At 38.1% G+C, this 14,761-nt stretch overlaps 3 protein-coding genes across 3 annotated transcripts; 1 reads left to right on the forward strand and 2 right to left on the reverse strand.

Moving 5' to 3' along the window:
• Positions 1–30: 30 nt before the first annotated feature.
• On the reverse strand, positions 31–3,106 carry aldh7a1 (aldehyde dehydrogenase 7 family, member A1). The gene is made up of 2 exons (XM_037698072.1): positions 3,049–3,106; positions 31–2,151 (listed from the first exon to the last, which is right to left on the reverse strand). The coding sequence occupies exon 2, from the start codon at positions 2,144–2,146 to the stop codon at positions 518–520; it is 1,629 nt and encodes a 542-aa protein (XP_037554000.1). The 5' UTR covers positions 2,147–2,151; positions 3,049–3,106; the 3' UTR covers positions 31–517.
• A 49-nt stretch (positions 3,107–3,155) lies between these two features.
• actl6a (actin-like 6A) lies at positions 3,156–12,472 on the forward strand. The gene is made up of 14 exons (XM_037674614.1): positions 3,156–3,308; positions 4,340–4,416; positions 5,775–5,949; positions 8,350–8,450; positions 8,713–8,810; positions 9,000–9,094; positions 10,318–10,424; positions 10,524–10,613; positions 10,708–10,769; positions 10,902–11,016; positions 11,158–11,238; positions 11,484–11,579; positions 11,726–11,812; positions 11,974–12,472. The coding sequence occupies exons 1-14, from the start codon at positions 3,284–3,286 to the stop codon at positions 12,052–12,054; spliced, it is 1,290 nt and encodes a 429-aa protein (XP_037530542.1). The 5' UTR covers positions 3,156–3,283; the 3' UTR covers positions 12,055–12,472.
• Positions 12,473–12,649: 177 nt separating this feature from the next.
• Positions 12,650–14,727, reverse strand: mrpl47 (mitochondrial ribosomal protein L47). Its single transcript, XM_037674615.1, has 7 exons — positions 14,573–14,727; positions 14,082–14,215; positions 13,786–13,846; positions 13,613–13,709; positions 13,379–13,509; positions 13,039–13,134; positions 12,650–12,942 (listed from the first exon to the last, which is right to left on the reverse strand). The coding sequence occupies exons 1-7, from the start codon at positions 14,695–14,697 to the stop codon at positions 12,831–12,833; spliced, it is 756 nt and encodes a 251-aa protein (XP_037530543.1). The 5' UTR covers positions 14,698–14,727; the 3' UTR covers positions 12,650–12,830.
• Positions 14,728–14,761: the final 34 nt, after the last annotated feature.

Consider the following 14,761-nt stretch of genomic DNA (forward strand, 5'->3'; position numbering starts at 1 on the left):
GGGAGAGAAGAAAAAAAAAGACAGCCCATGTCAGCACATTGCCTTTATTTAATTAAGTTTCTTTCTTTCTTTATGAGGGTTTTGAAGCCAGTTATCAGGGTGCAGCCAGTGTTTCATGTACCTTTAAAAACATACAGGCAGTCTGTCAAGAAATTGTCCATTACAGCTTTATTAAAAAAAAAAAAAAGAAAAAAGTGGGATTTATGAATTACAGTATAAAGTATCAGATACAGTCATCAAGCTCACAAGCTTAATTTTAAGTGCTTGTAGAAAAGTGTTCAGATATTTTTGTAGGAACAAGATTTGACCTTTAGGACAAAACATTTTTAAAGATTTTACATACAGAACTACAATTACAACTAAATACATCTGAAATTATTTTTAAATGTTAATTGAAACAGACCTATTTTAGTAAAGATGTAATGAGAAAATCCTTGGTGTTCTACAACGCAACAACTAAAAATATTTAGTGTTGCCCTTTGACATCGGTGCCCTGAACATGAGACTTTTGACAGCTTCACTCAAACTTAATGCCCTGGGCCAGAGGAAGATCTTTGCTGTAGTTTATTGTGCACGTTGAGCGCCTCATGTACTGCTTCCAAGAGTCACTGCCTGACTCTCTTCCTCCACCTGTGTGTTTTTCCCCACCAAAAGCTCCTCCAATTTCAGCTCCACTTGTGGGAATGTTGACATTCACAATGCCACAGTCAGATCCTTTGGGACCCAGCCAACGAAAAACCCTCCCCATATCTTTGGTGAAGATGCTGCTGGACAGACCCTGCTTGACCTCGTTGTTCCATGCAAATGCCTCTTCTTCTGTTTTGAACTTTAAGACGTAGAGGATGGGGACAAAGGTTTCGGTATGAACAATTGGTGCATCATGAGCCAGTCCTGTAATGATAGTGGGTTCCACGTAGTTTCCTGGACGATCCATCACCTTTCCTCCACAAACCACAGTGCCACCCTGCTGCTTGGCCTGCTCAACAGCAGCCAAATACTGCTCCACAGCTTGTTTGGTGTGCAGAGGACCATAGAGGGTGTTAGGGTCCCAGGGATCTCCGATGCGAATTTGTTTGTAGGCCTTGGCTATCCTCTCGACCACTGTGTCATGGACACTTTCATGCAACATCAGCCTCCTAGTTGTGGTGCAGCGTTGACCAGCAGTTCCCGCAGAAGCAAAGACAGCAGAGGGCACCACAAGGTTCAGGTCAGCATCCTCAAACACAATGATGGCATTGTTTCCACCAAGCTCCAGAAGCTTGCGTCCAAACCTCTCCTGCACCATCATGGCCACGAGCTTCCCAACATGGGTGCTGCCAGTGAAAGACAGCAGATCCACTCGCTCATCCTTTGCCATAGCAGTGCCGATATCAGCACCACCACAGGTCATGGAGCAGATAGCTCCTGGTAGATTGTTCTGCTCCAACACCCCTGCCACAATTTTGGTAACTGCGACACTTGTGAGAGGAGTGGTTGGGGCACCTTTCCAAAGGCAGACATTGCCACATGTCAGCGCTATAGCGTTGTTCCAGCCATAGACGGCTACAGGAAAGTTAAAGGCAGTGATGATGCCAACGAGACCAACTGGGTTCCACTGCTCGAGGAGCGCATGCCCCGGCCTTTCTGAAGGAAGAATAGGGCCGCCAATCATTCTAGACAGACCAACGGCATAATCACAGACATCAACATACTCCTGAACTTCACCTACTCCCTCAACATAGATCTTGCCCATTTCTAGAGACACTAGACTTCCAAGCGCTTTAATCTTCTTTCTTAGTGCATCCCCAATCTGCCTCACAATTTCCCCTCTTTTTGGAGCCGGAATATCTGCCCACACCTTCCAGGCCTCCCTCGTTTTCTGGACGGTTTCTTCATATTCTGCCAAAGTGGCTTGAGTAACTCTGGCAATTGGCTCGTTGTTAGCAGGACAGTGAGATGTGACAACTTCCCCACTGCCTCCCCAGGTCCCATTGTAAACACCAGGGTTGTTTTCAGACAAACCCAGCTCTTTCAGCCAGGAGTATTTGGGCTGGTTGATAAGAAGACTTGACATGGCAGCTGAGCGCTGGCAGTAGACGCTTCCAAATTTATTTTTTAAAATGAGCCTGCTGTGCTGAGCAAGAGTTAGAGTCAGGCAGCGCTGCATGGATGCTGGAAACAAAGATGAAAATTGATTGAAAATGTTAGTATTCAGGAATAACTAGTGACAGATCTCCACACAAAATAGAAGTCTTCAAAAACTTCCAATTGTTTATGAAAAATCTAATTAAAGTGTACATATTTACATATTAATCACTAGAACAATTTTAGATTTGAGTAATGGCAAAATACTTTGATACAAAAATATGAACATTACCCGGCTATTGTGGTTGCAATTAAAACTTTTTAAATTATATATCTTTCATTTATTTAATATAATGATAAATGAAAACAAACAGATAAAAATCACTTTGGATGGTGTGACATGTGTTTCAAAAATTCAAATGTACCTTTAGGAGCAGTAAGTTAAGATAGATTATGTTTTAATATAAAACCTCATAAAACATGTTGAAAAGTAAATTAAATTCTACACTTACAGTAACAGATGATCACATTTTTTTAAATAAATAAATTCGAGTAAGAAAACACCACCAAGGTATGAACCTACACCTGTCAATCACCACTGTTTACTCAATGTTTACCAATGCGCTTGCGCAATAAGTTCAAATTTGTGTACTTACTGCACCCCCAATTTACTCTTAATATCGACATTTTAACTACAAAATGTTAATTTAAGTACGTTAGTGTCTAGACTATTTTTGTGTTTGCTTATTCCAAACTATAACACGTGTGGACGTGTTGCTAATTTTGCACCAGGTCATGTGGCGACATCATCATGGTAGCTCAGCTCAGCCTGTTAAGACAAACGTCACGATCGAGACTTACGGATCACAACTGGTACACTTTAATCCCACCATACCGCAGTACAACATGCACGTACACTGTCTGCACATTAGTTTACAATCTTATAAGATAAGTTGATGACCCTCAATCGGGGTTTTAACTCACACAGGTATGAATTCGGCAAGGCCACGTCCAGTCAGAAACAGGAAGAGGTTGGAACTACAGAGCGGAAGTACTTCTGCTGTGCTTTATTCTGATTGGACAGCAGACACGTCACTCTGTGGCGCCTGGATATGTTACATTGATCCGCGTTAGCAATTTTCTTTTGTTGTGATCAGACATTTAGAGATTGTCTACTCAATTAACTTCTCTTGTGAAAGGCGCTGTTAATACTTCTAGAATGAGTGGCGGGGTGTACGGAGGCGGTGAGTGAGACATCTTGTTTTAATAAACGTAAACTATAGACCACGCTTGATGCTTCTTAGCTTAGCCGTTTGTAGTTCTTTATGCTAGCCGGGCTAACGATTAGCTTCACATTAAACCAAAGACAGGTTACTACTCGCATTTGAGTCATCACAAGTTTATGAATATCAGCGATATGTTATCAGTGACCCTGTAGTGAGGCTGTAGCTCTTTTTTTACAGTCAAATAAAACGAGCAGCGGGCGCTTAAGGAAATGAATGAAAGTGGGCTATCTGCCGAAAGCGTCCCGTTAAGCCTGGTTTATTAAATGTTAGCTAACATGATGTTTTTAATTACATGACTGGAAATGAGACGGTGAAGTCGTAAAATTTGTGTTTACGTCGTGACTAAGTGGATATATCATCTGAAAATGGTCAGTAGGAGAATATGTAAAATTAACATAAATAGGATTTGAATTGTGTGTGTATTAATGACAAAACATACAATGGCATGCTGCAGATGAATATTTTTATTAAATGGAGGAAATGTGCGAGTTGAAGTTTATTATTAAGTCACAATGCAAAATGCAAAACTAATGTACTTATGCCGACACTGTATTAAACAGTGCAGGGATGGATGTATTATGTTTCCTTTATTGTTTCTTTGTTACTATATGTTTCTGAGATGCTGTACATGGGGGAAACAAGTCAGTGTCCGTCTTAATTTCATTTATCATCAGTCAGTGAAAACCTCATTTCAATTGACCACAACTAGAACTACAATCACTAGTAAAAAATATTGTTTTTCATTTATAATATTCAAGAGTGTGCATTAAGAAGTGTTTTAAGTCACTAGTTTGTTCATATTTCTAGCAACAGTTCAGATGTATTGCATCATTACATGTATTTAACCCTTAAAGCAAAAATTATGGACCATGTCATACTGTCATTAGTTCCACTAAGTCTTGTTTGCCAGAGCATAATAGACTTTAACAATCAGATACAAGTTCAATTCACAAAGTAAGTCAAAATCACACACTTGTCTCATTTTGTAGATGAGGTGGGAGCTTTGGTGTTCGACATTGGCTCCTATTCTGTTAGAGCTGGCTATGCAGGAGAAGACTGCCCTAAAGTAAGTAGATCAACCAAATGACCTGATTAACAATGTGTCTTTTTCTTCCTATGAGTGTTTTCATTTTTCCTTCGAGGGCGACACTGATGTCAGAATATGAGGGCCATCACCCAAGAGACAGACAGCATTAATTGAGTTCAGATCATTTCCGAACACTTCATTGGTTTAGATTTGTGTGCTTTATAGGCTTGGGATTTTGATGTTGAGAATTAAGAAAAATGTCAGATACCGTTGGCTTATAGTACAATGCATTCTTATTAGTATTAGAAAAAAAAAAAACCTCACAAATAAATGTTTTGTTTTTTTCTATGAGATGCTGTTTTTTTTACTTTGTAGAAGTTCCTGTTGGTTTAAGTAGGAAGATTATTTACATGACATTATTACATTATTATTATTATTTATGACATTATTTACATGAACGCTCCTACAAGCACCCTGCGGATGTTGGATGCTGTCTATCATGGTGCACTAAGATTCATAACTGGCTGTGATTATCGTACCCACCACTGCACCCTGTATTCACTGGTTAACTGGACATCATTAACTTCACACAGACTCTCTCACTGGTACATTTTCATCTTTAAATCACTTCTTGGTCTGCTGCCTTCATACATCTCCTACATGTCTCTGCGTGAGTGCAGCAAAAGCGTGCGCTCTCAGGACATTATTACCTGCAGTGTTCCCTCAGTGCGGACTGAACTAGGCAAAAGGGCCTTCTCCTACTCTGCTCCTGTTTCTTGGAATATCTTGCAAAAAGATTTGAAGCTCTTGACCTCTCTAAGTGGCTTTAAGAATCTGTCTGACTCCTAGCAGGAACCAATGCAGACATGTTCCTGTTTTTAGTTTTCTACATTCACCTTAGAATCTAGCTGTTTTTTGTTACTTTTCTTTTTTTAGCCATCTTATTAGTTAAAAAAAAAAAAAATCTTTATGCCTTTTTATAACTGTCTATTGTTGTTGCTGTTGTCCATTGTTGTCATCATTCTTTGTTGAAATCAGGTCTCTCTTGTAAATGAGTCCTCGAGGCTCAATGGGATTTACCTGTATAAATAAAGGTTGAATGAATGAATAAAAAAAAGGAAGGCACAAGCAGTTTTCACATGATAAATAGGTGAAGGCAGATTAAATTTAGGTAATTTTTATTGTTTTCAAGGAATTTTTATAGAGTGTCATAATATAATTCAGAAAGTTTTTTTTTATGTGTCACAGTGTTTCATAAAAATTGAGAATTTCTTTATTCACTGTTTGGGATAATGATGAGTTGGGCACCATTGATTTGACACTGTAATGTTATATTTATAAAACGTGGTTTGTTTGAATGTGCAATAACCTGCGTTTTGTTGTTTTGCTTTAATAAGGCGGACTTCCCCACAGTGATAGGTGTGACTATTGATCGGGAGGATGGAAGCACTCCCATGGAGACGGACGGTGACAAGGGCAAGCAGAGTGGCACCACCTACTACATCGACACCAATCAACTGAGGGTTCCCAGAGAGAACATGGAGGTCATGTCTCCACTAAAAAATGGCATGAGTGCGTATAGTTGATGTAAAAGTTTTACAGTTTTCTTTTTCTGTGCTGAATGTGCTTAAATGTGAAAACGTAATTTGGATGTTAAATTCATTACAAGTCGTAGGTAACACATACAACACGTGGTCAGTTGACCCAGATGTTTATAGGAGTCTGTAACGCAAGTTCAGAGTCAGAGTCAGAGTCAGAGTTTCTTTATTGTCATTCGCACCTCATGTGGTACATGTGGTGGAGCGAAATTATGTACACAGGGTCCCAGTTACATCCAACAATAAAATGTATAAGAAAAACAGTAATAACATCTAAGATATGAACTAAGAAAAACATCAACTAAATATACACTAAGCACTCATAACATAAAACATTGAACATCACCACAAACATGAACATGAGTCTAGTCATCAGCAACTAGTTTAAAAATTTTGTTCGCCTGATCCATATCTGTAATTGGACTGTAATGGTGCCTGCAGCCTTTACAGGTAAGCTTTTCAAAACCTCATCATAAGCTTTCCTTTCAAGTGTCCTTGTTTTAATAGAATTCATTCCAAGCCCCTCTCCATCTTAATTTACAGCAGTGTCATTCTGCAGATGCTCATAATTTCCCAACAAAATATTTGTTTCAGAATTTCACAGCTGTTCTTGATACTAGAGGTGCACAGATTGCAGTTTTCTGGCTGATCACCGATTTCTAAAAAGTCTGACCTGCCGATTCCAATTTTGGCCGATACCTATTTTGTTTTATAATTGACACTGTCAGGTGTTATAAAAGTCACAATGCACCTTCAATTTTCAATCTTATTTTGTTGAAAAACAGACCCTTGAACAATATTCTAGAAACAGTACAAACTTGTTTTAACTGGCCATGAGGTAGTGCTCTGAAATATAAATGAAGTTCAGACAATTTTTGTTAAAACTAAAAAAAAATTGGTGAAATCGGTTTCTCATGCAAGTATCGTCCGATTTCCCAAAATTAAGGAAATCGGGGCCGATTTATCGGTACACCCCTACTTGATACTGAACAAAGTTTATCCCTCACTGGTACTGTCACAAAAACAGTATTCGTTATTTGGTTTTGGAATATACTCCTATACTTTTATAATCTGGTTTATTGTAGTTAAATGATCTGGAACAAGCAAAAACAGAATGTTTAAAAATCTTTAAAAAAATGTTTTATAGTTTAGACTTGTCATTGTGTATTTGCAATTAATATCTCCTCTACATTCCAAAATCAATCATTGGTTATTGATTATTATTTAAGCTAAGCAGCTCTCAAAGTATGGACACAATTACACCTAAAAATGGTCATTTAATTATTTATTGAATTTTTGTGAATGCCCATCACAGTTTCTCTGTTGTACAAATTTGCTAAAATCATCCATCTTTACCCGCTTCTTCCTATTTGGGTCATGGGGGTCACTGTTGCCCATATCCAGCAGTCACTATGCAAGAGGTGGGGGACAGACACCCTGGACAGGTCCAAGCTCATCACAGGGCCACATGGAGACAAATGAGACAAACAACCATTCACACTCTCACTCATACCTTCCGGATATACAAATAGACGGAAGGTACACTTCGGTCTATCCTTCAGACGGCTGTACGGAATGGTATTTCGCTGTAATTAACTGTGCAATGACAATAAAGTTGATTCTGAAGAGTGTGGAAAGGGCTTAAAACACCTTAATTTATATTTAAATACTAAAACTACTTCTTGCTACTACTACTATTATTATTACTTGTACTACTATCCCTACTTTGCAGTTTTTCACTTATTGCGGGGTGTGTGGTCCCGGTCCCTAAAACCCACGTTAAACGATGGACTGCTTTTGTTCCATTTGTTGTCAGTTTTTATCTGTGAAACTGTCACAATACACAGCTGGTTTCAGCATTTTTTCTGAGCATTTATAAACTCATCAGTTGCTTGTCTTACAAATATTAATGACAGCAGATATGAAAAGAATGTCTGACCCAGCTCATCAGAATCTGGTCCATTTGAGTTTGGATGTGAGGCTATTTAGAGATTAATGCAGCACCCATTTTTAATTGCAATAGGACAGTGCATTGGGACTAGCAGAGCCCATTGAGGGCTGACTTGAAACACTGGTGCCTGGTGCTCAAATTATTATCTAAAAAAATCTTCATTGCTCTAATTCTTTTCATCCTGACTGGGTCAGATGGATGATAAAAAATATAGAGATGTGGGGATCTGTGTAAATATTTACCAAATATTGCACATATTTTCCCTAATCTAAATGTGTAAAAAATAACTGATTATCTCATGTCACGGTAAGCACGAATAATTGTCATTTATTTCTGTCAGTAGTCACCAAAGCATTAGAATTAACAATGACTTCACATTTACAATTAAAAATATTCTTGTTTTCTTTTCTACCTCACTTATAGTTGAGGACTGGGACAGTTTCCAGGCCATTTTGGATCACACATACAAAATGCATTTCAAGTCAGAGCCCAGCCTGCATCCTGTTCTCATGTCAGAAGCGTCGGTGAGTTTGCTCTTGTTTGAGCTGGAGTGTAGAGTTCAAACAATACTCACAAAGTGTTAAGTTTAGGCTAGCAGCAACGTGCCGCTTGCTGTTGGTGACTCATGAGATAGTTTGTTTTAGCTGCAGTCAAAAAGTGATTTGAAGTTTTTAAGTGTTGTTTCCTGTGCTGCTTCTCATCACTGCATGGAAAATGCATTTGTTTTGGTGAATCAGACGGTGACAGTTTGTTGTGAGTTAGCTAACATCTGTTTTGTGTTTGCAGTGGAACACACGGGCAAAAAGAGAGAAGCTTACAGAGCTGATGTTTGAACATTACAACATTCCTGCCTTTTTCCTCTGTAAATCAGCTGTACTGTCTGCGTATCCTTTACTGTTTCTTTTCCTCCGGAAAGAGGTTTGACAAAACCTGAAGGCTTCATTTAATAATCGGCTCAATGTATAGCGGCTTTAGATTTAAATGTTTGAAATGACCTCTCTGCCTAACAAATGCTGTACCTGGTGTGCTGTTCTTTGGACTCCTTATTGTTTCCTTTACTTTGAATATTTAAGCTTTGCCAATGGGCGGTCGACAGGCCTGGTCCTGGACAGTGGAGCCACACACACCACAGCAATTCCAGTGCATGATGGTTATGTCTTGCAGCAAGGTGACAATTTGTTCTAAAATGTTCAGTTTTTGAATATAATAATGAATATGAACAGAACTATATTGTGTATGTTAGCCAGTGATAAAAGTCATTCATAAATGATTTATATTGGAAGTACTTTTTGCATTTTGTTGCCATCTACTGGTTGGAGAATTTATCTCTGCAATTTACTGCTTCTGCAAATTTTTATGCAACATTTTGTTGTCCAAGTGATTTTCAGTGACTTTTTTATTTTTATTTTGGTACATGAGTACTGTAATGAAAACATTAACATCAAACAGTGTTCTTTTTCTAATTTATTCCTAATTTATTAAACCAGATACTGCAAAAAGATGAGTTAGTCATTGTAATGTAAGCCTTTAGTATATGGACTTCTATTTTAAAGCCTGTGGACTGTTGTTCTTCTGCCACCCAGTCATATTTTTGATTGACACTATGCAAAAGGTGGATTTGTTGAAGAACCCATAGACACTGTGTACACTGATCAGCAATCATATTATGACGCTTGCCTTACACTGAGTAAATCCCATCTCCAAAATTTAAGCTCACCTGTCTGAAAAAGGACCTTTACTGTATTTCTGAAGGCCTGTTTCAGTATACATCCATCATTACTATCTTGAATCAGATACGTTAGATCCTGTTAGTTATGAGGTGGGACATCTGTGGACTGGATGTTTTTTCAGCACATGCTGCAGATGCTTGACTGAATTGAACTCAATGGAATTTTTATAGGCTAAAAATAAATCACTCACTGTGTCCTTTTTAAATCTATTCATGAACTACAAAAAAGTTAAATCGTGTCATGTGGACAGTTTATTTTTTTACCTGGATGCTGAGCGTACTTACTCATTTTCTATTCATGAACATTTTTGCATTCTGACAGAGTACATTAGATGTTTTTGAACTGCAGGAACTTGTTCATAATGCTTATAATTTGGGCAGTTTTTTTAATGTTTTTATTTTCTACTGTAGGAACTGTGGCCATTCACGGGTCTTAAAACTGCTTTTATAAATTGTTTTGAGCTCCTGCTATCCTTATACATAAAGCTTATTAATTATGAAAAAAAATCACTTACAGTACCTCTAAGAAAAACAGATTACTACCGGTAGTTGCTAGTAACTATTGAATTGAACTCCTTTTTCTCCTTCAAACAAAGTATAATCATTTGTATTTTTGTCTACATTTCTACTAGTCCTGCCTTATTGTTTTTTTTTTTCCCCAGGCATTGTTAAATCACCTCTGGCTGGTGACTTCATGAGCATGCAGTGTAGAGAGTTATTTCAAGAGTTAAGTGTGGAAATAATCCCTCCTTACATGATTGCATCAAAGGTAAACATGTTAATGTGCAGGGGAAACAATACAATTTGAGTTATTTTTGTGTTTATGACATTTATCAACTTTGCTGATAAATTTGTGAATTCATTATAGGATCCAGTGAGGGAGGGGTCCCCAGCCAGCTGGAAGAAAAAGGAGAAATTACCTCAAGTAACTCGCTCTTGGCACAACTACATGTGTAACGTAAGCAGGAAACTCTTGTTTGTTTTGCAGTGCAGCAATGATTTCTTCAAATAAAATTAAACTGTGAACAATTTTTCTGCTTTATTCTCTGCAGTGTGTTATCCAAGACTTTCAGGCATCAGTGCTGCAAGTTTCAGACTCTCCATATGATGAACAGTGAGTTAAAAAAAAAAAAACAACTTTACATTTAGGAATGCAACTTCAGACAAGAATTTCTTGACAAATTTAGATTCCATTTCTATCCCATTATATTGCTAAATATGCTCAGGTACATTTCTTGTTTTTTAGAGTTGCTGCCCAAATGCCCACAGTTCACTATGAGCTGCCCAACGGCTATAATTGTGACTTTGGGGCAGAGAGGCTAAAGATCCCAGAAGGCCTGTTTGACCCCTCTAATGCAAAGGTTTGTAATCGTTATTCATACTCCAATAACAGAAAATTAATTCTGCATATTCTAACTGAAAGATATTTAGTTTCAATTTAAAAATATATTTCTTAAAAACCGCTTCTTGTGGATATAATTGTTTTGGCTGATTATTTTCAGGGTTTGTCAGGAAACACCATGTTAGGAGTTGGCCATGTGGTGACAACCAGTGTAGGAATGTGTGACATTGACATCCGGCCTGTGAGTATGAGCAGATATTTCAAGTTTTATTGTGGTTTAAATGTTTTATGTTCGTTGTAGACATTTGAGTTTAATTTCCAAGTTAGCTTTGTGGTTCCCAAAGTGTTGGTACATATAAAATGAACTAAGTGGGTCATGGGGTTGTCTATACTCTCTAAATAAATTGTAGCTTCTAGCATGCAGCCATTTTTTGGTATAGCATCATTCTAAAATATTAATCAAAACTAACTTTGATGTTATCTAAGGGTTTATATGGCAGCGTGGTGGTGACGGGAGGAAATACACTTATTCAGGGCTTCACAGACCGATTGAACCGAGAACTCTCCCAGAAAACCCCTCCAGTAAGCAACACACTTAAATTCTCTGAATTAATATCTTGGTAAATTACTGCTAAACAAAACACTGTTGTGTCAATTCAGCTCAGAATGTGTGGTTGTTTTGTTTATTTAGGAGTACCAGTGTATTTACTGTCTACGTTTATTTGCAGAGTATGAGGCTGAAGCTGATTGCCAACAACACCACAGTGGAACGCCGGTTCAGTGCCTGGATTGGAGGCTCTATCCTGGCATCACTTGTAAGAACACATAGAAGCCACTTAAGAATGCACCAATTATTCAGAATGACTTTGACATCTGAATTAAAGCACCTGCCTGGCTCAACAAAACTACAATTACTTACGTGCGCATACATCTTCTCTAAATGTTTTACAGCACGTTTTTTCTTTTTGATTTTTAGGGAACCTTCCAGCAGATGTGGATCTCCAAACAAGAATATGAGGAAGGAGGAAAGCAGTGTGTGGACAGGAAGTGCCCTTGATTTAACATCCAGCACCACGTAACCATCGTCATCTTTGCTACATCGTGAGATATTCACTTCGAACCCAGATTCAGGAACACTCAGCATTTATTTTGTTTGATTCGTTTTTAAAATTGAGCTGATCCATACACCTGTCTGGAACTCACTGTAGGAGTCAAACATTGATGCTCTTAAGTTTTTTTCTTCATGTCTAAAACGTCTAGTCTTTTTGACGTCATGTTTGTTGCCAGGTTTGTTAGTTGTTGGAAGCCGCTTCCCCTGACAGAAGCCTCGTCATCAAAAGATCACGTTTCACTGGGGAAAAAAAGTTTTGTTGTACAGAATTTCAACAGCTTTTCAACAATAAACCATTGTGTGAAGAGGGTTGATATTTGGAGAAGAGTAAACATCTTCTGATCATTTGCCTTTTTTGTGTAGCACATAGTCCCATCATAAGCAGAGGCAAGTCAGCTTTTGCCTGAAATTATTCTGTATTTAATTTCATTTTTACTTGTCAATGGCTACATGCTGTGATCTTTTAAAAATAAAGTTTTTTATGTTTACATGAGTGTAATGTTTTAATCACAGAATACATGGTTATTTATTCTACGGGGCTTTTTGGGTCAGTGTCTTAAATATTAAACACAGAATATGTTACAAATTAAAATGAAAACAAGACACATTTTAGGTTTGCATAACAATTTGTTTTAGGACCAAATACCACCTAAACAAATCCACTATTTTCAACAAATTGCATGAGCTAATTAAGAATGCAGAGCTGTACAAACTCAACAGAATCATGAAGCAGGAACCTTCATGTGAGGAAACCTCTCCTGTAATTTAGCCAGTGTTTGCTTCTGTGCTCTCTCTTTCTTGATTTTTGTCCGAAGGTGCTTTTCCATACGCAACCTGCCAAAAAAAAAAAAAAAAGTACATCAGGTTTAGGCATCACCACTTCAACATACATTATTATTAAAACTTGTAACCACACGTGCGATATCTGACCTTATATATGGTTGGACGTATGATGGTGTGAAAAACCTCTTGCGCTTGTAGTGCTTATTCATGTACCAGGGAATCGCATACTCTCTGAATCGATACCTTCAAGCAAGAACATTCAAGTGAGCTGATTTTTTCGAGGGAATTATCAGATTCCTGATAATACACCAAAAGCTTTGCTTACAAAATAATTATATTAAGATCTAATGCATTAGTTTATCAACCTGAGACAAGTCTGTTTTCAAGGCTATTACAAAAATATGTAAATTTACTAATACATTTAATGTCTATGGTAGAAAGTTTGTCATTTGCTCTTTGTTTTTATATGATGGGAATTCACCCTCACCAGTAGACATATCCAAATATGCTCTTCCTCCAAGCTCCAGGTCGGCCCTTCTCTTGCCCAGTCTGCAGCAGACGGAGTGCGGTCTCCCTTTCAATCACCACCATGTCCAGTCTGGTCATAGACCGTTCAATCTGTGAGGACAGTATTAATTTTAACCAAAGTTCTTATTAAACCAACATTTATTTTATTTTAGCACAAAGAGATGCAAACTGGTCAGTTCAGCACCACGCCTACCTTCTTGAGCCTTTCAGGACTTGGCATCGGAAGCCTTTGCCTTTTTGATTCCTGCTCAAGCGTAAGCAGCATGTTTCTTTCTTTCAGCAACACATACCTGAGGCAGAAAAAAAAAGTGCTATAAGCAATGTTTCCAAAGGGAAGAACCTTTTATCAATCTTCTCACTGCTCACCAGAGTTTGTGCAAGTCATCACTGCTCTTTGCTCTCAGCTGTTTGGTAGTCCATGGTGCTCCTACAATGAAATAAACAATGACAAATTTAGCAGATTACAACAGGCATCATGGGAAAAAAATCTTAAAGCAACAACATGAGTGTAAAGTCCAGCTTGACACATTCATAATCACTTTAAAAGCTGTCTGCCGTGATGCAAACCCATATAAATGTGGAAAATTTTGCATATTATTTTTTTTTGCAAAAGTGCAAACAATTGAATTATGCTCTTCAAAATGTGTGTGTGAGGTTTTTACCTGACTTCACAGTGGACTCTCCCCAGTTCTCAGGAGAGTCAAAAAACTCTTCCAGTCCTCTCCTGCTGGATGATGTGTGCACTGTTCGATACTGACCCACAAAACTAATGGGGGCGATCACTGAGGCATTTACACTAAAGAAAGAACAAAAGACTCGGTGGATTTATGCATTTACACCACCACACTTATGTTTTAATTCAGCTACATGAGTGCTTAACAATCAATGTCAAATAGTGGCTTGCTGTTGACAACCATTAACAAAACGTTTAGTTTTGCTGAGACAAAACATCTTGCATATCTGACTGCGTTTAAAAGTAAAATGTGCATTAAAATATATGAAAACTACTGTCGATTGTCTTATTTTTCGAAGCTGACGTTTTCATAATCTTTTGGATAAGAGCAGCAGAAGGGGAACCGAGTGATGACGGCTTTCTAGTTGCTTACTTGAGTGAAACGCCTCGGACATCGTAACACATTATTACCCAACATACCTGATATGTCCTCTTCTCACATTTACAGCACAGTGCTGAGTAGTTACCGCCGAAGATATCCTGCAGACATTCTGAAACTGTTTGCAAAGAGTCAAAATGCGCCCTGAAGAACAGGACGCCGCCATCTTGAACGCTATGTGTTACCCGGTCTTGTGCGAAATTCTGCTCCCCCGTGAAAATCTGTTCCCC

Source organism: Nematolebias whitei, chromosome 3 (genome assembly GCF_014905685.2).
Source record: "Nematolebias whitei isolate Nwh7 chromosome 3, NemWhi1, whole genome shotgun sequence".
NCBI classification, from domain to species: Eukaryota; Metazoa; Chordata; class Actinopteri; order Cyprinodontiformes; family Rivulidae; genus Nematolebias; species Nematolebias whitei.

Coding starts and splice junctions, on each gene's coding strand:
- aldh7a1 (XM_037698072.1), bottom strand. CDS start 2,146: ATGCAGCGCTGCCTGACTCTAACTCTTGCTCAGCACAGCAGGCTCATT.
- actl6a (XM_037674614.1), top strand. CDS start 3,284: ATGAGTGGCGGGGTGTACGGAGGCG. Junction 5,950..8,349: donor TCCACTAAAAAATGGCATGA/GTGCGTATAGTT, acceptor CCTCACTTATAG/TTGAGGACTGGGACAGTTTC. Junction 9,095..10,317: donor TGGTTATGTCTTGCAGCAAG/GTGACAATTTGT, acceptor TTTTTTCCCCAG/GCATTGTTAAATCACCTCTG.
- mrpl47 (XM_037674615.1), bottom strand. CDS start 14,697: ATGGCGGCGTCCTGTTCTTCAGGGCGCATTTTGACTCTTTGCAAACAG. Junction 14,216..14,572: donor GTGAGAAGAGGACATATCAG/GTATGTTGGGTA, acceptor TTCTTTCTTTAG/TGTAAATGCCTCAGTGATCG. Junction 12,943..13,038: donor TACGTCCAACCATATATAAG/GTCAGATATCGC, acceptor TTTTTTTGGCAG/GTTGCGTATGGAAAAGCACC.